Source organism: Pipra filicauda, unplaced genomic scaffold (assembly GCF_003945595.2).
Source record: "Pipra filicauda isolate LSUMZ 115617 unplaced genomic scaffold, ASM394559v2 scaffold278_size1010298_pilon, whole genome shotgun sequence".
Lineage (NCBI taxonomy): Eukaryota > Metazoa > Chordata > Aves > Passeriformes > Pipridae > Pipra > Pipra filicauda.
Window position 1 is genome coordinate 664602 of NW_024104396.1, and position 20682 is coordinate 685283.

Consider the following 20682-nt stretch of genomic DNA (forward strand, 5'->3'; position numbering starts at 1 on the left):
GTGCCCCTGAAGGGATGCAGAGCCATGCTTGGTTTGCTGCTGGCGACGGTGGGGTCAGGCAGCCCGTGGCACCTGAGTGGCTCCAGGCAAACATGAAAATGTGAAGAAAACAAGTGGCCCCTGATTTTCACACCCCACTGGACTCTGTTGAGCCAGGTTTAGGCTCTTCATCAGCCCCATCCCCTCCTGGGAATCAGCGGGAGGCTGTGAGGGAAGGGTGAAGCACTCCAGGACACAGGTCTGGGGAACACTGCTCTGCAGAGAGGTGGAGTCCAAGCCTCTCAGTTGTGGGGGGACTAATCCTACTCCAGTGAACCACTGGACCCCATGGCTGTCCCCTGTCCCTGGTGGTCCATCTGTTTCCATCTGCTGGTGCTTTAAAATCAGTGCTTGGCTCCTGTGCCAACAGCTTTGAGGGGCAGAAGGGCTGCAGAAAAGGTTATTTCGCCCATTGATGTCATACAGATGCCGAGTTTCTTTCTGCTTGTTGCAGACCAGATATAGGGGCTGGGTCCAGCCTTGTGCGCTTTCCCACTGCTTTGGGGACAAGTGTAGGTGGGGAGCTGGCCAGTTCCTAAATATTTACTTCTGCCATACAGCACAGCTCCACACCAGTTGCTGTTTCTCAGCACAGGCAGGCTGGTATTAGCCATGGGATGAAGGCTGCACCCCTGATTTCAGTATCTGTGACTGCTGGAGGCTCAGAGAAGATGGCACAGCTCACATCCTCTTGCCTCAGTTCTCTCCAATTAAAAAAGGCTGGCAGGCTCATTTTCATATGTATGCTTTTTAATATCATTAATTCCGTTACACTACACACAACCAGTAACAATGATAAATACTGCAATGGAAATGTTAAAAAATATATTATACATGTTTCATGTTTTTGAAAAAAAAAACCTCCACATTTTTAAATAAATTAATGCATAAAACTGATGGTAGAAAAGAGAAAACCCAAAACAAACCACAACACAACTGATCTGTTTAAGGCAATACTCTACACAGACGGGAACAAAAGTACAATAGTGTGCTACATGATCTGAACAGGAAAAAAAACTAAAAAAAGAAAACCCATACAAGATGCAGATTGATGCTTCGGGAGTGAAAAAACTCCCCAAACCAGATAATAAAACCAATGGCCAAGTTAAGTGCAGCATTAATACACTCTGCATGTCAAATGATTAGCAGGTTCCTAACAAGGACTAAGGTCAAGCTACAACAAATTTATTTTCCTAATTAAAAGGTTATTCAGGTCAAACCCTACATTTAACTCTATTTGCATTTGGCTGTTTCAGCTATGTTTCACTATATGCAAGGACAGCCAGAAATTCATCTCCTGCTCTTGAGATTAACACAAAGGCTGGGAGGTCTCTCCTCCTGAAATGTATTTCCATTAAATAAATCCAAAAAGGATCTTGCTTTTGGTGACCCTGAAATGCCTCTAGACACCCCCTCCCCTGGGTTGCAAGGCACCACATGGGGAATGGAGACCTGGAAAGCATTTGCTTAGGATGAGTTTTTTTTCCATGCTGAGGACACAAAATGGAAGTGCAGATTTGATCCAGATTTGGAGGAGTGCTGTTTTTCTCTGCCAGAAATGTCCATCTGGAGCCTGCTGAAAGTACTTTGCCAGCATGGGAGAAACCCATCCTGTATCCAGGCTCTGGATACAGCCACAACATTTGCTATTAAGGTTGGTGCAAAGCTCCACACCTGCCTGGACAGCCAATGAACCCCAATTATTAATGCAGCCCAGAACTTGGCCACTGGAAGATGGACAATAATCATAATGCCAAAATATCCCCTTCTCCCTCAAAAAAGAAAAGAAAAGGGACAGTAGCCACTTTCTGCCAACTTCCCCAGGTGGATCCCCATCAGCTGCCACCCATGCAAGACTGGCAGTGCCAGATCTCACCAGCATTAACCCAGTACATTCCCAGTAAGGTGCATGTCTGCAAGGTGCTGCTGGGGGCAAAGAAGCTTCCTGGGGCATGGTCACAGCCTCCTGTACTGCCCTGCTAGAGTGTGTGGGAAGGAAGCCATGGTACACAAGGAAAGGAAACCCTAGTGGAATTACTAGACTGGTGCAGGCCAACAACTTTCCACGCTGCCTTGGGTTCAGGCGGGAAAGGGGGATGCAGAACTGGGCTGAGAATCACTTTGGTGCAACTGCCTCTGATGCTCATCACTAGTGCATGGGGCGGTGGGAGGAAAGGTGACGGCTGCTTTGAGAAAAGGGGAGTGGAAGGAGGACGTGTGTGCAATATAACAAGGCTTGCAATTCTAGCACTAACCACTGGACATGGATACCAAAGATTACCTGTGACAACTAGCTATCCTTCTACTGTTGCTGCTCTTTCCCCCACTTACTGATCTGATTCTGCTTCAGTTTGGGAAGCCATGGCTGTTTGGCATGATGTCCAGTGCCGACTCACCCACTCCAGTCCTTACCCTGACATGGGGTGATTCTGCTATAGGTTGTACAGTGAGGTCTGGAAATCACGTTAGGCACAGACCAGCTCTGCACGACAGGTAGCACCTGCTTTCAGACCCTTCAGAAAGCTATTCAATGGCAGCTGATTTCCTTTATTAAACTGAAGGTTCAGTGACCCCTGTGGAAGGAGTAAAAATGGTTTAAAAAGTGCAAAAAGGGTGTATGCGTGTAGAAATTCTGAATTGTCTCCACAAGAGCCTTTCTCCCGGCAAAACTGTAGCCCACCAGCGTGTCTCGCAGCCCCTGTCCCAGTGCAGCAAGAACACAGCCAGCAGGCTTCCCACTGGCACCTCTGCTGCAAGTCTCCAGCCTGCACCAGGAGCACCTGGGCTGGCAGATCTGGGACCTGGTGTGTGGGCCCCAGACCTCCCACAGCACTGAGACTGGGAGGGTGAAGGCTGGCTTGGCTGGCTGGATCTCACCACTTGCCTGGTGAACCCTCACCCTCACAGCCATCAGGTGGCTGAAGAGGAATCCCAGCCTGCTGTCTGGCTCACAGCCCACCCTGTTCATTGGATTTTCTGCTAGTCTGAAGTTTGCTTGGCGTTTGTCTCAGGACACACACAGCTACAAGCCAAACACAGCTGCTACCGCAGCTTTTCCATGCAAAGAAACTGAGCAAAGAAACCTGTGAACTGGAGATGGAGAGAAAGGTGACAAAAACCAGAAGGTCTGTCATGAAGAGTGCTTGTCCGAGATTTTCAGCTCTTTCCCTGTGTCTGTATTACATCTCTCAACAAACTGTGTCTCCCAAATCACAGAGGCTTGAGGAAGGTGGGCAACAAATGGAGTCGCAGCTTATTTGGGTGGCAGAAGCAAGAAGACAGCCTAGGTGAAGAGCAGTGCTTCCCAGAGAGCTCACCTGAGACAGCTGGATGAGCAACCGAGGAGAAATGCTGCTCTGGGAAAGTAAAAATCTCATCAGGTAACAGGACTTATCTCAGCATGGCCTTTGGGTGACCTTTTCTTTTCCTAGTGCCTGCTGTGCTGCTTTCCAGAGACATGTCTGAGACAGTCACATTTTAATGAGGTTTATTTTGTGCTTTCCACTCCCTGATCCAATCCCACCACCTGTACCATGAATTTGTTACTACGGAAATGGCTCAGTAGACCAGGCGCCATCAGCGAGGTGGGCACCTTCCACAAGCAAATTCATCTTTTATTGGAGCAGCTTTTTAGAGAAAGCAAAAGGCTCAAAGTCACCACAAGTGGCAAATGGGCCTGGGAAGCCATGGGAAAAGCTGCTCTCCATGGGCAGCAGGGAAAGGTGCAGCCTGTCCTGCCAGCATCCATGCTGCTCTGTGACATGTCTTGCTGCATGGCCACAGTGCTCTGCTCTGTGTAATTCCAGTTAGTCCCAGCCTTTGCCTCCCCACCAGGCTGTCAAAGCAGCGCTCAGCCTGCTTTCATCCTGGGATTGCCAGCAATGTCAAGTGGGGCAAAGGAAGGGATATAGGTGTAATTTTTTGGGAAGCAATGCAGCAGTTAAGCTGCACAATACAGGGAGTTAAGATATCGATGACAGCCCCTGTGAGAAACCTCTGTTAATCTTCTGTAGGTAATTCCAGGTCACAAAGTCTCCCTCTATGCTACATTGCTGGTCCTTCTGCTTCAGAACTTGCATGGTTCTGTAATGGAGCTGGGTTTGTCTCATGAGATGTGGTTCAAGGTTTGGAGCAATCCCTCTCACAGCAGTCTTGAGAGGAAGTGACAAGGATGCCTAGAGCCTTAAAATGAAGATCCTTCCATGCCTTCCCAGCTAGCCCAGCTCACCCTGTGGCACTGCCTCTCTATACAGATGTTTCTTTTGAACATGCAGCCCAAGCTTGCTGAGCTGAGCAGCAGCCAGGTCACAAAGCCTACTGCATTCTAGGTAGGAGTGACCAAATCCCACGTGGGTTTGAAGTGAGAAAGGAAAAGTAAAGGAGAAGCCCAGGCAAAACCACCAGTTTAATTGATGAGATGGTTGCTAAAAGCAAGAGCATGAAACTGCTGTCGGAATATCCCAAAAACGAGCCTTTAAATGCTCTGTTCCCCCTCATCAGTACTCGCCATCCCAAGCTGCACTCCTAAATTCCTTAATTCTGCTATCAGTGGATGGTGCTGTTGGGCCAACAAATCTTCTTACATGTTCCCTCTGGCAGCAGGCAAACTCAGAAGCCAATTGTGCAGGAGTCAGCTGCCAAATAACTAGAAAACACATCCTTGCCAAACATCTTCCTCCACAGTTGTTTAATACTTCCACTAACCTTCACCCTGCTGCCTTCTGGCCTGTGTGAGCAACATCACCAACTGGTAAACAGAGGGAAAGCAGAGTAGTACTCTGAAAACAGGAATTAAATTTCTACAGCATAGTATTTACATCCTGCCTGCAGACCTATCCTATTGTTGGTGCCTGTCACACGCTCAGCAATGTCCATGCAGGGTGGTGGTCCCATCCTGGGGAGACAGGTTTCTCCCCCATGCTGCAGAAGGGAATGGACATTGAGAGGGGATGTGATTTGCCTGAGGTCAGAGCAAATACCAAGTGCCAGCAGCAGAAAGGGGCCCCAGATCTCATTTCCGTGCTCTCACAGTCCAGCAGACCCTTCAGGGTTGTATTTGGCTGCGGTGCCAGCTCAGGGACATGGTGTTTCTGGTGTGTACATCTGAAAGTGAGCTTTGCTCCCTGCTGGCATCAGCACTGCACTGAGACAGATTAACTCAGACAACTGGGATCTGCTCTAGGCCAATACAGCACTTGGCAATCTTTCTAGTTACTTGTTTTCCTTTTCCTGTTGTTCCATCTGTTGCCCAGCTGGGTCCTTCCTTTCTTCAAAAGCATCCTCATGTTTCTGTTGAGTCACACACAGGGCACTGCACTTTTTAAGCCTCCTGCGTGCTCTGCACAGCTTGCAGGCCAGCCCAAGGACAGACTGTGCATGGGAAGGGAAGGATCCTGCTCAGGACTGCAGACACACGTCTCAGCCAGCACACAGCTGAACACAATGGGCACCTCCTTTTGGGACAAGAGCTAGCGAGACAAACCAAAGGAGCTGAGTACATCCTGTCCATGGGGGAGCTGTCTGAAGTCCCTTTCAAAGCCCATGCAGCAGGCCCAGTCTCCGGCTTTTGCAGCCCCAAGGCACCTGCAGGCAGGACAGCCAGAAGAGCACCGCAGACCCAACGGCCAAGCGCACGTTAGGGGCAGACATGCAGCAATGTCAGATTTGATCCTGTGACTCTTCCAAGGGTTGGCTTCAAGATGTGTCTGATAAGACATCAAATGAGCCTTCAAAATGGTCGCCTGGACATCAGCCTTCTTTCAGCCAGTTTATTTATAAACATCAGAAAAGCAGACGACCATGCCATCTGAAGTCCTTCCTCAAAACTAGGAGGGTGTTCCTCCTCACAAAGATGTCTGGAAATGTGGAGTTTGCAGGCCAGAGAGACAGAGCAGAGTGCCGACACCCTGGTGTTCAAATCCAGCTCACATTAAAGGATATTATCTGATATTTTATCAGATTAACATCTGATAAAAGGAAAGGACTTGCTTAAACTCAGGTAATTTGGTGACTGACATTACATAAAAGCTAACAAAAATCCACTCTGGCTTTAAGAGGCATCAAATACAAATTCCTTTGTGGAGGCACCAGCATCAATATCCTTAAATCCTATTTTCATGGTAATTTTGATGGACAGCGATGCAGCATTTAATACTCCATGGTGTTCCTCCCTTGGGTTTTTGGTACACCTTTGGACTGAAAATGGGGCCAGAGAAGACCATCTAATTTGGTGCAAAGACTGGAACACAGAACGATTCTCTTTCTTGCCTGCAAACTGCATTTTGGAGAATGCCCAGCAGCTCTGCAGATTTTAGGGTTTAAGAATGCTGCAATAGAGAGTCAGGGTCCATGCTCTTTCCTTCTGCCCTCTCCTGGCCATGGTGGCAGAGACTGGTCTAAGGAGAGCAGTGCCAGAATAGCCATGACATACACCTTCCCAGGAAGTCACCACAGCATAACCTCCAACAAGGGTTGCTTGAGCAGAGAGGTTGAACCAGATGATCCCACTGTGGTCCCTTCCAACCTTACCCATTCTGTGCCCTTGTGATTTTGAGGGCATAAGGAAAACCTGCTGGTTTAAGCAAGGGTCTGAACACAACAGACCAGACAGAGGGAACCAGCCTAATCTGTAGTTAATACATACCAGTGGGCAGTACACCATATTCCATAACCAGCCAACAAACATCCATAATCATAACCTGCTTAAGGGGCTGCAGTTCAGAAGCATTAGTGTTCAATTTTCTGTGATAGCCAGATGTGCATTGCCTTAATCCACTCAGCCTTTCTGATAATGACCCTACACAGGTAACTACTTATCCCCACCATTTCTACTTTATTCCCCTAATAAAATATATGAACACAAAGCATAGAGAGGAGAAGCCAAAAAATTGCCATTTTATGGTCCTGTACTGTCATGCCAAAACAGCTATTTGTGCAACCAACTCCTTCTGTGCACAGGCAAAAACATGTGGCTTGTGCTTCGGTCTGTATTTGGAGGAAGCACCAGGTGTAACATTTGATTTCATCTCCCTCCCTCCCTAATGGGTTGTGCTAGAAGCAGATGCACATCACACAATGCAAAGGGCTGAAGGCAGTTGCAGAGTTGAGGAATGCCTCAGGGCACATGGCAGGCAAAAAAACAGCAACAGGGGCAATAAAAGGACTTGATCACAGTGCCATGGGACACTGGTTATCATAGAATCATTAAGGTTGGAAAAGACCTTCAAGATCATCATGTCCAACTGTTAATCCAGCACTGCCAAGTCCACCACTAAATGAAGGTCTGTCCCTTAGAGGAGAGGCCTTAACCCTGGGAGGTAACAGTGTCAGCAGGCCTCATTCTGTCCTAGAGTGAACAGAACAAGTGCTCAGTTATGGCTGGACTCAATGATCTTAAGGGTCTTTTCCAGCCCAGATGACTGCACGATTCTATGATGGCAGCATGACGGAGACCTGTGGGACCTGCAGTCCTCCATGGCTGACTCAGGAAAGCAGATGACTTGTTGCTCTAGCAGGCACACTGACATGCTCCGAGCTCCTGAGCAAGGGCTGTGGGAAAGGCTGAGCGTGTGCTGCCTGGCTGGAAGGCACAGAGACTGACCCAGGAGGGTAAATGTGATGAAGACATTCCATGGTACCAATGCTGAACTGCAGGATCAATGCAATGAAGACATTCCATGGTACCAATGATGAACTGCAAAGTCCCTCTTTAGAAGAGTTAAGATATAAAGAGCCTTGATCATGCCCTATAAGATTTGGTTTGACTACGGTATTTCTATTAGGTTTTGACTACATTCCCCATTAAATAAACTCATTAAGGAATGTTATCCCCTTTTATCTTTCTCTCTACACAGTATTGGTAGAGTGCTTCCCCCACCTCCAGACAACTTGCTAACCTCAATCTGAGCTGTATTTTGGAAATATTCTCCCTCAGCACTACCAGGTGGTGAGAAAAGGAGGAATTCATTTGAGAAACACTATTCCTACAGGAGTTGGCAAGTTAACCAGCACTTCTGCATGAAGAGGCAGAGATGCCCAGTAAACAGCACCACTCAAGTCATCCTTCTATGGCCTGGAGCCAGGGTGGCAGCATGCTGTTTTAGGGAGGGGGGATAAGCACAGCTTTGAAAGTTGCTAGTGAATAGTAAAGCCCAGGAATCTTGTGTACCTGCTCTTTCACTCATGCTGTGGATGGTATTGAGCTTTGCACTGCACAAAGTGAATCCCCAGGAACGTTAAACAAACCTCCTCCTAATCATGAATAGGATTTAAAGGTTCAGCTCACTTCATGCAGATTTCAGATGGAGGATGTGTCTCTTGTAGTGGAACTCAGGCTCTGCCTCACAACTCAGGAATTGTGATGGGAAGCTCAGAACTGCCCTCACATTTTCCATTCCCCAGGTTACAAAGCAAGTGATGACCCAAGGCAGGTGGTCCTTTCTCCTGATAGGGCAGAAAAACACACAGTTGTGCCTGTGGCAGAAGATTTCAACACTGAGAAAAATGTCAGCCCATCCCTTGCAGATGCTGAAGCCATCAGTATAAGACTGTCCAGGGAGTGGACACGTTTCCCAATTACAAAGTGATTTTGCATTCAAAACAATCTGCTGGTGAACTGGCAGCTCAGTCCAGCAACTTAATGTAACACCAGATTTCCTGACTATTCCAGCACCAGATAAACACATCTGCTATGACATGGGACAACTCTTAACACAGACCACCATATCTGGTTCACAAGTGGGCAGAGATGGGGTAAATTGTAGTTTCCTTTCATGGGTATTTTTCAGCTGAAGCTGTTCATAACCCTTCTGTTGCTGACAACTTCCCTGAAGTCCTTCACCACCACACAGATGACTTCAGCATTAATGAATCTCTCCCACAGGCACCAAGAGACAGAGTATCAAGAGAATATCAAGAATCGAGTGCTGTTCCAATGCACTTTCTTCAACTACCTTCTACAGCACTGATGTTCAGACTGTACAGCTCTAGTCCTGTCTTGTGCAGGACTCATTTCTTCTTAGTTGAACAAAGTTTAAGATTTTTGGAAAGAGACGGGTTGCACAGGAATTAAGTATAGGCTGAAGTCAGAATACATGACTGAACTGAACTAATGAGTATGATTGGTATTCCTGGGCAAGGAGTGAATCCCTGCAGTGCACAGATGGATTGCAGATCGAATCTGATGCGTTTGGTGATAATTTAATGTGGCGCTAAGGGTAGATTGCACTGGCTTTGTGATGAAACAGCTCTAGCTAGTACTGACTCACAGTGAAATGTCACCTATTTGTCCCTTTTGTGAGTGAATGAATTGTGTCATGCTAGTTCTGGCTAGCCTTGCCATAAGAAAGGATGCCCTGGTCCGTTCCCATTCCTGTGCCCCAGTTATAGTATCATTTTGGTTATGTAAATGAAACAGGTTTAGTGAATGAATTAAGACCTGACTTCCTCTCATTGGTAAAACATTTTGATACCTCCAACTCATGCTAATCTAGCAGATGGATTGGTTTCAGTGGGCAGGATCACCTGAAGCCCCATCTGACCCTTCCCATTCTGGAAAAGACACTTTACAAAATATCCCCAGTGCCTAAACTAATCAAGGAGGTATCTCTGGACCCCTCTGCATTCGCTCTCTAGACCAGTCAGTTCTGCCAGGCACTACCTGGCACTTTGAGCAACTTCTCTTTTGTTTAACCATAGTTTAAAATAACTTATCCACCAATCATAAAATGAATTTTTTGGTTTCTCCTGGCTCCATGAACACAAAGAGGTGCACGTCCTACCATAGGAGGAAGCAATGGCTGTTAAGTTTTACAGTTATAGTGGAAAGCACTGATCACAGCCTGCCGGCCTCACTACTGGATGTGACAGGCGGTGGAGGAGGTGGCTTGGCAACACATGCAGGTAGGGTTGACCGATTTAGGGGGGATTAGGTCGAGGTCCTCGTCATCTGGGATCTCATCTAACCGGTACCCATCCTTTAGCAGCTGGATGTTCAAGTCTTGGTTGATCTGCTATAGACAAAGAGACAAACAGTCAAACACTCGAGACTTCTTACTTCTGGTGGTCAGAAGATCAAGGAGGTCCCTTATTCTGGGATATATTTCCCCATCATTAACAGCTGGTTCACTAATGAAACAGTTCCAGTTTTTGACCACAGGTGAGGGGAGGGTTGCCTTCTGTACTGGTTTCTTCCATGATAGGAATATCTAGAGTGAAATATGCTATTCTATTCTGCAGTATTTCTTCCCTTAAAACAAGCCCTCATTTAAAGTAATGTAACAATAATATTTACTGGCAGCTGGACAGTCCCCCCTCTCAGTCTGGGGCACACTATAGCAGTTAAAAGATGGTAAAGTTTGGCTCTTTGTGATCTCAGATCCAAGTGCTGGACGAACAACACTTCGTCAAGGCACAGAGACAGCTCAGATAATCTGATCTAGTCCCTGCTCTTAGCTGTTTCTCTGTGCATCAGAAGTATTTTGCCCAGAAAAGGATACAGGGGGGAAGAGTTACCAGTGGCTTGTGTGCAGAATGGCTGATCAGCACCCTGGATGTAAAATCAGATCCTGCAGAAGCAGTAGCCAGATGCTGAGCAACTAATTCATTAGAGAGTTTGGGAATATAGTGAGAAACAATGTAGGATTAACAAGCCTGGGCTTCCTGCCTTTTCTCTTTGAAAGGGCAGGAGTTCATATCTGCAAGCCCTCCCTGGAATTTCTGCCTACTCCAAGTAAACACACACTGGGTGACCCTGACCACTGCAATAACTGGAAATCACAGCACACCCTCAGATCCTTTATTTGTGTCCTTGGCAACCATATAGTTGCTGAGCTGCTGTGACAGACAAAATGATGGTTTTGCACCACATGGGCCAACGCTTCAGGACTAAGCAGAACTGGGAAAAGCCTGAGTGAAGCCAAAGGTACCTGTGAAAACAGCTGATGGGCAGATCCCTGTGCCATGGCAGTGTAGGCATGAAGCCAACTGGATCACAAGGAAGAAAGCAACATGACACAGTTTCTGCCATGGCCCCTTCCAGACTCACAGAGTCTATACCACCAGTAAATTGGCTGTGTAGCCATTTCTGGCAGTGCAAGGCCACTCTAAGCCATTTCTGGCTGCTCTATCATTTGCATTCATGGTAAGCATGCCAGGAGACAGTATAACTCACCTCAGCTGATGAGTATCCCGAGGAGGAATATCTGGACATATCAAAGTCATCATCACTGCAGGGAAGGACAAGATATAGCAAGAATGAAATAGTTAGATTAGACATGTATTCCCTGCTTAGCCATATCTTTCTCATGCCATGAAACTGTTCCTGAGGCACAGAGAAGTGACATCAAGGGAGCCTGTAGAGCAACTTTCATCTGTGACCCTCAGATCTTTTCATCACAGTGCTCTTTTACTCACAGCTCTTTTGACTTGTTCACACACACATGCCTGTCATGGCATAGGCCAAAGAGAACAGTGGAAGGAAGAGTGTGAGCAAGAGCAGTTTCAGCAGGACTCGGCTCCAGTGGTGCCCTCTGGCATGAAAAATCGATTACACCATCATGTATAATCACCTTTTTAACCCTTCACATACCTGTCCGTATCCAGGGCTACCAGTGGCTTCTCATCTGGACTCTGGTCTAGTGAAGAATAGCCCTTATTGGGAACGACGAGCCTGAAAGAATTAAATGTTGTCCATTAACCATACAGGAAAGCTCAGTAGCATACATTAGCTAGGGTAAAGTCCTATGATAGCTGGCTTTCCCCATGTCATTTCCTCACAAGCTCTCCCCTATCGGCGAAGATGTTCGTATGGGTGCAATTCAGAAGAAGCAAGTTCTGTCTCTGGGTAGCTTAGAGTAGTTTCACAGGGAGAAATGCTGGATGTGCCTTGGGAACACGCTCCTCTGTGGAAGAAAAAAACCCACTGGGATACTGCACTTCATGCTGCTGAACCTGTTTGGCTAGCACTGCTTGTCATACCAGATTGCTCCTTTTCGTGTTGTTTTCTTTTTCCTGGCAATGAGTACCTTCCTAGAGTAGAGGCTCAGTGACCCTACTATTTTATTATTGGAAACCAGGGACGTGATGTGGTCTTTCTGTCTGAGTCCCTATCGGGGCCCCCAGCAACACAACACATCTGAGGTCTCAGTCCTAAATTTAGGAGTATTAGAAATATGAGCTGGTGGGTCCAGTGTAAGAGACCAGTCAGACCAGCACTTTTTAAATCTGTAAATTTTGTAATGAATTTCACTTCATCAATAGTGTTACAAAGGCTGAGGATGACTTCGCACCTTTAATTGTCTGAGAGAGTTTGTGAAATGGAATACAGGCTTCAGAGCTTCTAGGATAAGGAAAATAGGTTAACACAATGGTATCTACTTCACAACAGAGTTCTTTCATCCAAAAAACTTCACAAATACTTTGGTTCATATTTAAAATGAGATTAACCAAACCAAGCAAATGAAATAAGATTCTTTGTTCAGTAGATAGGAACCATAAGAGTGAAGAAAAGCTCCTCATTCCATGGGTTAACTGAGGTTTTCTCCCAAAAGCTCTTTAACAACACACTGTGACACAAAATGATGCTTCACTGAGAGTTTGAGAAACACAAATCTAAAGATGATAATCCATCTCATCCATGCTCCAACTGCTCTCTAACTTCCTGAAAGTGTCTTTTTTTCTTCTGCTCAGAAAATTGCAGCAAACCATTAACAGTTTTAGGAGTACAAGTCCTGGCAGGCACTGATGATGGGCAGTATATATCAAATGTTATAACAAAGCAAATATATAGGTTCACAATTAGTTATATTTTCCTGCTTTGTTCACTGAAATGTAAATGAAATAAATTAATTTTAAAACTGATGCAGAATTTCCAACCTGCTGCTGGAGAAAATGCAATCCACTTGCAAAATTCAACAGCCCTTCTCAGAGCACGAGGATAGTCCTTCTGCTCCTGAAGTATGTAGCCAGGAAGTCAAGAAGCAAAGATGTCTAGAACCGAAGCTGAGATCTGGCAGCAGTAGCTTGCCCATACAGATATCAGAAGTACTGATTTCCATTTTTGTTCTTCAGTTTTCCAGTCCCTCTTCCATATATATTCACTGACAGTTGCTATTATATCATCAGTGAACAAAGCACTCTCAGGGGATCTAGCAGAAGAACCCTTTGTGGTGATATTTACTTGATGACAAAAAAAATCACTACATCTTTTTCTTGAGAAATGTCTTTTTCCTTAATAACACAGAACTTGAATTTTACTGCAGCAGACAAAAACTCTTATAATGTCTCTGCCCCTGATTTAAGTCTTTCCCTCACATTCTGATGGACCTTATTGTCACTTCTCACTGTCCTTGGAATAAAGTCAGGTAGCAGTGGTAGCTGCTTTCATCTGCAGCTGTCCCAGTATGAGCTTCTTGTCTTGGTGGTTTTGCTCACTTAACATGAAACATGCTATGACACAAATCTGAGTTTAGGTTATCCTGAGTGGACTGTAGCATCCAGCTGTGCCTAAATGGTGTGGATGGTGTTGTGGGCTCTGCCTGTGCTCACAGGAAGTGTACAGCATCACCCCAACCTTGTTCACATTTTATTTGCTCTTAGGGAGACCGAGTGTGTTATAGATCCAGTCACTTTCACCTCTAAGGCTGGCTCTGTCCTTTTCCCAGGGAGAACCAAATGGTGAAGGCAACCTTGTACTAGAGGCTGGATGTTAGAAATCCATAGAAATAATACAGAATAACAGAGGCCTTGGGAAAGGAGGAAGAGGTGGAGAACTGGGAGAGACAGTGTGGTTTGCCTAGATGAAGGAAAACATATTTGATGAGAACAGCAGAACTGTTGAAAAGGGGGCAATGCCATTAGCTTATTCTCCTGCATAGACCAGAGGAAGCCAACAGCATACCTGGAAACTTGGAAGTTTTGCGGCATAACCTGCTGGAATATCTCCTGTTATACTGCAACTGTTACACTGTGAAAAGCTGTTTAAACAATCCTGTGGCATTTCTGCCTTATGCTGCCCTGTCTGTGGCAAGACAGACTGAACCATTCTGAGGTGCTCAGACCTTCACAAGTGGAATAAAACTGAGCTGGCTGTTTGAAAGCTTTCGTCAATAGGTGTCACTGTTCTGCTCTTCCCTTCTCAAATCTCTTCTCTTTCCATCGGCAGCTTGGAAACAACAACCTCTTCCAAGGAGAAGTCACTAGTTTTACAGGTAGGCATCCTATCTTCTCTCCCTCACCATTTTCCTCCACTAATTTCAGTGTTTCTAAATCTCTCAATTAGCAAATCTGCAACCATTCCTCTTGGGATGCTAGTATGCAGCCTATTGCCAAAAGAAACCAAGCCTTTCCAGCTTGTATTTGGAAGACAAGGAGGAAGAGTGGGCATGGAAAAACCCAGTTGAGAACAGTTGCTGCATTTCTTGCTGCCATGAAGGGTCTGGCTCTACAATATGGCCTCAATGACCAGACACAGAGAGGAAGTAGTGCAGCACATTCCATGAATATTGCAGAGGCTTACAAATAAAAGTTGATGAAGTCCTGGCATGATTTATGACTAGTATTTTGGGTTTTGGGAATTAATGTGAATAAGAAACCTCATCTCTCAGTTGCACTGTGTATAGACAACTCTGACCTGCAGCTCCTGTTCTACTTAAAATATGGTAATCCAGGCAATTTCCCCCTTCATCAGTAAACACCCAGCATTCAGCAGATTCTTCTGTCTTTTTAAGTGAGGACCTCCACTAAAAACTGCTACCTTTCTAGCACCATGTAATCCTGCTAGAATAAAGCAGCATATAGGCTCAGGGGCTTTCCTCCCTTCTGAATGTAGGTAAGTAGTATTTTGGTGTACTGAAGTTTCTGTGGAAAAAAATTGAAATACTCTAAAAGAAAATATTCATCAAGGAATGTCTTTGTTTACAGCAGTTTGTAGCACTGTCTGATAATATCATACAGAGATGTGCCAAAGCATCTCCAGTAAAGCATGACCCTGCTGTTCCAAGGGTGGAGGAGGTGTATAGCAAGGCACAGAGAGACAGATTATTTACAAGCCTTCATTAAATCAGTCAGTATGGGGAAGGGGTCACCATCAAAAAGGAGCAGTGGAACTACTGTGATAAAAGCAGTCAAGGCAGAATTAAGCTCTAAGCTAGTTTGTGTTACACGAAGCAGCTCTGTACCTCTCCCGCTGGCAGGGTTAAGTGTTACATGAGACTACCCAGAACCTGCAAGACAGCCCTATCAAACCCCTGATTTCAACTAGGATGGGCTGCCTCTGCCTTCTGCAGGCTGCACTGTCACTGGTCCTGGGCTCAGCTGTCCCTGCATCTTCCCAGGGCATGCGATGCAACACAGCAGAGGGCACTTGGGCCTGCCAGCTCCGGGAAGGGCCATCACTGCTCTTGCAGCATGTCTGGCAGTAGGCAACTGGCTACAAACATTGTCCTTGACCACCCTAATTCCCCAGGTATTGCAGCTTAGAGCACAGCTATGAGTACTTTTCCAGTCCTTTACCTTGTTCGTGCCATCACATTGTTCTTCTTGGGCTGCTGATTCACTGGGCTTCCCATGTTGCCATTCTTCAGGGAGCCCTTCCGAGCCAGCTCCCTCTGCTTCTCTGCATATGAGACACAAAGGGCAAAAGCAAAATTAGGGCAACAGCCTAGCTGGCCACCATACAGCTACAGAAATCCAGATTTGATAGTGGCAAAAAGCATAGCAGAATTAATAGCAAAGGACTTGAGCTCTACGTCTCTTTTGGAGGGACACTGCAAAGGCCAGATGAGCTGTGTTCCACTTTCTTAGAGGTCACCAGGGGCTAAAACTAATATACTCACAGGAGCTTCTGATATCAACACACTAAAATCTTCATCTCTAAGGTCTTGGAGCTTTTGGATGAGACCCAGTGGAAGCAGACAAAGGACAGAGATCTGGTCCCTGTCTGCAGCTGGTTGCTGCATGATACTGTGCTGTACTAATATGGCCCTGCCTCCAGCAGGGATAGGAACACAGGCATGATGGATTTTCATACAAACTAATATTAAATTTTCTGATTCAAAGTCTTGCCTTGTTTCCTGTGGAAAATCAATTGGGTTGAGTCACCAATTAGTTGCAAAAGTTGGGCCAACTGCCCCAATCTCATCCTGCAATGCCAGACAAGGCTTGTAGGCAAAAGCTGAGCATGGGGCCAGTATAGCAGGAAAGGGACTGGTTAAAAACATTCTCCAGAGTGTGACAAAATGTTGGAAACTACTTTCATGGCATGCCTGAAAAATACGGATATACCAGACTGCTTGCTGAGGAACCTGAACAGTGAATTTGTTTTGCTTCTGCTTCCCCTACAGGCTGTGAATTGTGCTGATTTTTTTGATTTTTTTTTTCCAGATTTTATTTCCCCTTGGAGAGAAAAGCAGCTTTTCCTGCTTGTTGTGGAAAAGCAACATGCTACTATGTAAGCAAGTTCAAGGTGGGCCACTCTGTCCCTTCCTCACAGGTCAGAGCAGGGGGACAAATGCCCAAGGCTGCCTTTTTTGAGGGAGAAGCAAGCAGCAGAGATGCCTAGAGACTGTGATGATGAGGAACATGGAGAGAAGAGTACAAACCATGCCCAGTCCTGCTCCTGATGACAGTGGAGGCCAGTAAACGCTCATGGAACTTGGCAGGAAAGGGACTGGATTAATAAATCCCTCTGGCATGAACAGCTAAGAGATTGATAAAGGATTGAAGTCAAAACCTTAAATCAGAGTAATTTCTCAGTACTGGAACTTGCAAATGCATTGATTATCTCTGTCTCCATAATAAAAGCATGGTATTTTGCAGGCTGCTTGAATTTTGCTGTCCAGAGAGGTATAAAGTGGGGCTCTGTGGAAGCAAACATTTACAACACTAAATACAACTCAATTTCCACACACGTACATCAGAAGCTCCAGCGCTGACCACAAATACACAGCACTGAGACAAGCTGCCAATGCTTTAGGAGGCTGTATAACCCACAAAAGACACCTGACTCAGAAACAAGAGTACAGGTTTCATTTTCTTTCATGGAAGTTAAGGCCTGCCTGAGCCTTTTAAATGAGCCAGCACTCTCCTTTTTATTGATCCCTCAGCACAAGCACTAATGCTCCAACTCAGATTACTCATTCAGCTGATGAACCTGGACTTTTACTAACCATGTTTTTTCCTCCAGTAGGTCTCTCCGTGACCATTTCTACTCTATTACTGATTCCTATTGCAATGTGTGGGTCAGAATGACATGAGCTTTTCTATCTAATCCTTTCAATTATTAATGGCTTGGAGTGAACAATCCCAGTGCAATGTGAGTGTGGTAGGAAAATCTATGCTTGTATCCACAGCCAAATTTCTTAAATGTGAATCAACAGTTCATCTTCCTGTTGAATGCTATGAAGTGTGAGTCCCTGGTGGCCAAAATGCAATTTTGGCTTCCAGGGGCAGCGGGAGGCCTTCTCAATCCCAGTGTGTTAGAACAAGCTCCTGGAAGGTGGTGAAGATGTGCATGATTCACATCAGGTTTTAAGGCATGGAAACCTAGTATTTGAACCTTACAAGTGTTGTGAACTCCTGATACTTCTATCATCACCCAAGGGAGCTTTTGGATGCCAATCTCTTCCAGTAATTCTGAGCTATAAATTCCAGCCTTGCACATCAACCATCAGGTCCATCAGAACATAGGATGGAGGTTTTCAGTGCCCATTTTCTGTGTGGTGTTTCTTCCTGGTATAGCCAGTGGAGTCTGTGAACCCCATTTCTAGGCAAGTGAAGTCCTTCCCTGGCTTTCAGCTCATCTGGTTTTCCCAGACGTTTGTTTGAAGGCCAAGTTCCCAAACTCTAAGTACCTGAGTCCTTTTAAGAAACGCGACTGATTTAGGCACTTCTAAAGATATTACTTTCAGAGTCCAATATTTTAACAAACCCCTGTAATTTCACAAATTAAAGTAGTTCTCACAAAATCTGCAATCAGACACACAACCAGCAAAGACAAGGTGAGAGGAGGAAAGGCTGAGGGAGCTGGGCTTGTTCAACCTGGAGCAGAGATGACGACTATAAGTATCTGAACAGAGGGTGTCAGAGGACAGAGCCTGGCTCTGCTCAGTGGTGCTGAGCAATAGTACATGAGGCAACGGGCAGAAACTGATGCACAGGAAGTTCCACCTGAGTATGAGGAAGAACTTCTTTACTGTGTGGGTGACTGAGCACTGGACTCGATTGTTCAGAGAAAGTGTGGAGTGTCTCTCACTGCAAACATTCCAGAATCATCTGGATGCAATCCTGTGTCATGGGATGACCCTGCCTGTACAGGGAGTGTCATGGTTTGAGATAGCCCCAAATCCAATTCCCTAGTCTAAGCCCCCTCCCACATCTCAGCCTAATGTGAGATGGGTTTTTCCAGACAAAACACACCAGACTCCAAATGGGGAAAGGGAATATATTACAATGACTGTACAAATAAATACTATAACACATTATACACACGATCACAAACTATCTCTACCATGACATATGTATTTACAATGATCAGATCTCTTCTCCCCTCCAAATAAAAGTCCTGGAGGGAAAGAAGGACAGATCCCTTCCAGTCTCAAGCAGCAGCATCTTCTAAGGCAGCGATCTGTCTGTCTTCTCCACATGCATGCAGCAGCTGTGGCTGGCTTTCTGCCAGCACTCACGAGGGAGGTATCCAAGCTCCCTCGGCCCCCTTGACGCAGACAAAGGGGTCTTCCGTGGGCTACGTAACCCCAGACAAGGTCGTTCCACCACGGTCATATCACGAAGACACAGGGGGTCTTCGTGACGGTCTGGTATCTCCAGGAGCCAAAACTGCTCTCCAAAATAGGAGTCCATGTCCCTCTTTTCCAAGAGGGGGTCTCAAGGAGTTTGGGGGGGGGGTCTGGTACAGTTCTCACCCCCAGAACTCTGTCTCTCAGCTGCTGGCTCTCTTTTCCTCGGCTCTCCTTCCAGGAGTCTCCTCTGTGGTGCTGCATGTTGTTCCTGCTGCTCCTCCAGTTCAGGTCTTATCTCTGGCTCTCTGCCACCGTTTCTCCGGTCAGTGCCGGCTGCTGCTCTGCGCCCATGGAGAAAACATCTCCCGGCTTAACTACAGGCACTTAGTCCAGTCTAGCACTGTTCCAGGTCTTTGCAGTCCCCCCCCCCCAGCCAGGGGCTGGGGGGCCCCAGAGGGCCCAAGGGGCTCAGAGCCCCTTCCTCGTGGCTCTACAACATGGCCACCTCTCCAACAACCAAACCTACAACTCATCTCTTCCGTTCTGTGATATGTTTACAGTTTTGCAGGAGTGCCCATTGGGCAAAACTTCAAAACTTCCAGGGGTTTCCACCTCTTGGGGTCTACCACTTTTCTTAGCCTCTGGGGGAAAACAAGGTTCAAACCACAACAGGGAGGTTGGACCATATGACCCACTGTGGTCCCTTATAGCCTTATGCATGCTGTGATTCTGGGATTCTGGGATTCTGCTAACAGGCAGTCCTGCCAAACACAGAGAAAATGGGACACACAAGAAGAAATGAAAAAAGAGAAGACTGATTTCCAGTCACTGGTTATTTCATGTTTGGTGAGTTTGCTGTTGGATGAAAAGCTAACACAGGAAGGTGAAGGACAGAGATTCAGAGATGGGAAAAGTCAGAATGAAATTAAGCTGCTCTCCAGCTACTTCAGAGAAATCAGTAATTACTGGCAGTGTAACAGCAGAGCCCCAGTGATGCTCTTCACATGGCATTTGCAAGTATTTAAAATAAATTGTTTAGCTTTCATTTCACTTGGCTGTTCTACTTTTTACCATTGTACCTAGTGAAATACTCAAACTCAGACACGGTTGGTCATCCCCCCTCCCATGAAACAGCTACAGATGACCAAGAACACTGAGAGTACAGGTGTGTTGGCTTGCAGAGACAACAGCAACCATCAGCAATACCAGCAGGGCTGCAAGAGCTGGGGAAGTGCAGCTTTAACCAAATCCAGCTTCCTTCTGGTTTGTCACTAATTTTCCAGAGACACTTTGTTGAAGAAGCAGGACAGAGCAGAGGAGGTTGGGAGGCATGAAGCAGCCTGCATGTGCCTTTGACATTAAGAAATATGTTCAATTAGGGGTCTGAAGATCCTGTCTGATCGTTAGCGAGGTTACTGTGTTGGGTGATGTATTGCATTTGTGTGCAAGTTTTTGTTAGTGGGGAATTGCAGAGGTGGGCTCTGTGAGAAGCTGCTGGAAGCTTCCATATGTCTGACAGAGCCAATTCCAGCCAGCTCCAAGATGGACCTGCCATGGGGAGCCCATCAGCAATGGTGGTAGAGCCTCTGCAATAACATAGAAAGGGGAGGAAAAAAAGTGCAGACAGAGGAGTGAGGATGTGTGAGAGAAACAGTCCTGCAGACACCAAGGTCAGTGCAGAAGGAGGGGCAGGAGGTGCTCCAGGCTCTGGAGCAGAGATTCCCCTGCAGCCCGTGGTGAAGACCATGGTGAGGTTCCCCTGCAGCTCATGGAGGTCCATGGGGCAGCAGAGATCCACCCGCAGCCTATGGAGGATCCCACACCAGAGCAGGTGGATGCCTGAAGGGGGCTGTGACCCCGTGGGAAGCCCACGTTGTCATTGTATTTTCCCTCCTCTGTCCAGCTGAGT

At 46.3% G+C, this 20682-nt stretch overlaps 1 protein-coding gene across 4 annotated transcripts in view; it reads right to left on the bottom strand.

Annotated features, from left to right (window-relative positions):
- Nucleotides 1-771: 771 nt before the first annotated feature.
- The window catches only part of FAM219A (family with sequence similarity 219 member A), a 97193-nt gene continuing 77282 nt past the window's right edge, over nucleotides 772-20682 (bottom strand). For 2 of the 4 annotated variants that reach the window (XM_027722226.2, XM_027722224.2), the window contains exons 3-6: nucleotides 15550-15652; nucleotides 11627-11707; nucleotides 11210-11264; nucleotides 772-10046 (exon numbers count right to left, since the gene is read on the bottom strand). In XM_027722226.2, coding sequence (XP_027578027.1) covers nucleotides 9891-10046; nucleotides 11210-11264; nucleotides 11627-11707; nucleotides 15550-15652 — 395 coding nt within the window. In that variant the 3' untranslated portion in view covers nucleotides 772-9890. Of the gene's footprint in view, nucleotides 10050-11209; nucleotides 11265-11626; nucleotides 11708-15549; nucleotides 15653-20682 lie in introns of all 4 variants that reach the window. The other 2 variants (XM_027722225.2, XM_027722223.2) reach the window with 1 other exon arrangement.